At 29.0% G+C, this 1,036-nt stretch overlaps 1 protein-coding gene across 1 annotated transcript in view; it reads right to left on the reverse strand.

Annotated features, from left to right (window-relative positions):
- Positions 1–1,036, reverse strand: part of LOC108685459 — an 11,544-nt gene that overhangs the window by 1,454 nt on the left and 9,054 nt on the right. The window contains exons 3-4 of the mRNA XM_018190245.1: positions 661–894; positions 209–450 (exon numbers count right to left, since the gene is read on the reverse strand). Coding sequence (XP_018045734.1) covers positions 209–450; positions 661–894 — 476 coding nt within the window. The remainder of the gene's footprint in view (positions 1–208; positions 451–660; positions 895–1,036) is intronic.

Below are 1,036 nucleotides of genomic sequence, written 5' to 3' on the forward strand. Positions count from 1 at the left end.
TATATATATATATATATAGAGTCTCTTATGTTCAAAATTAATACAGTTTACTTGAATTATACCGGCTAAAAAGAGTCTATCTAAATATGTTAAAAAATATTTTAACTACGTTAAAAAATTGCGTTTTCGCTAGTCACATTGTAGTTCTTAATTTTTATCAGTTTCATACATATATACATATATGAAAAATTTATTCTTATTAAATTACCAATTTCGATGGAATGATTATTGTTGCGCGCAGTCGAAGAAATCATATGAAGTGTGAAAGCAGTGTACGCTAGTGGCTCAATACCAAAGTTGATATGCCAGAGACTCTGCAGCAACACATTACCCATCTGATTGAAATGCTCGTTCTTATTTCTATTTGCTAAGCAAGGAACGAAAACTTCTTCTAATATTCTTTGACAAAGAGCACGAGTTTCTTCAACAGTACCCGCGCAGATATTGAATCTAAAATAAATTTTCTTAAATTATGTAAATGAATTTGAGTGCATATTTGATCAAGAATTTAAATATCATGTCTTTGATAAACTATTTCACTAAAATATTTTAATAGAACTGAAATAAAATTAAGCTCAGATAGCAAATCAAACAAATAATACTAATAAACAATAATAATAATAAACACTACTGCAACAGAAGATAAATATGGGTACAAACTTGTCGTCCATTCCAAGCATACTACCAATAACCCTCCAGAGATGCACTACACCTTCCATTTCTTCAGGAGTGACACTTATTCCTACATATTTCTCACACACAATAATGTATCCGATAAATCCAAACTGGGCGAGTGCCATGTCCAATTGCGTTGGCTTATGAACTCCAGCCTTGGTGCTTCTTCTGAACGCAACACAATGTTTTCGACGTACAATTTTTAGGGATTCTAAAAATCTACAATTATTTATATGTAGCAATTGTACATAATATATACACTATAGAAATGAAAATTAAATTTTTTTGTATTATATTCTAATGCATAACAAGCATTTTTAAAGATAGTTATATTTAATTAATATATATATTATTTTATATT

The sequence above is a fragment of the Atta colombica genome, unplaced genomic scaffold (genome assembly GCF_001594045.1).
Source record: "Atta colombica isolate Treedump-2 unplaced genomic scaffold, Acol1.0 scaffold153, whole genome shotgun sequence".
NCBI classification, from domain to species: domain Eukaryota; kingdom Metazoa; phylum Arthropoda; class Insecta; order Hymenoptera; family Formicidae; genus Atta; species Atta colombica.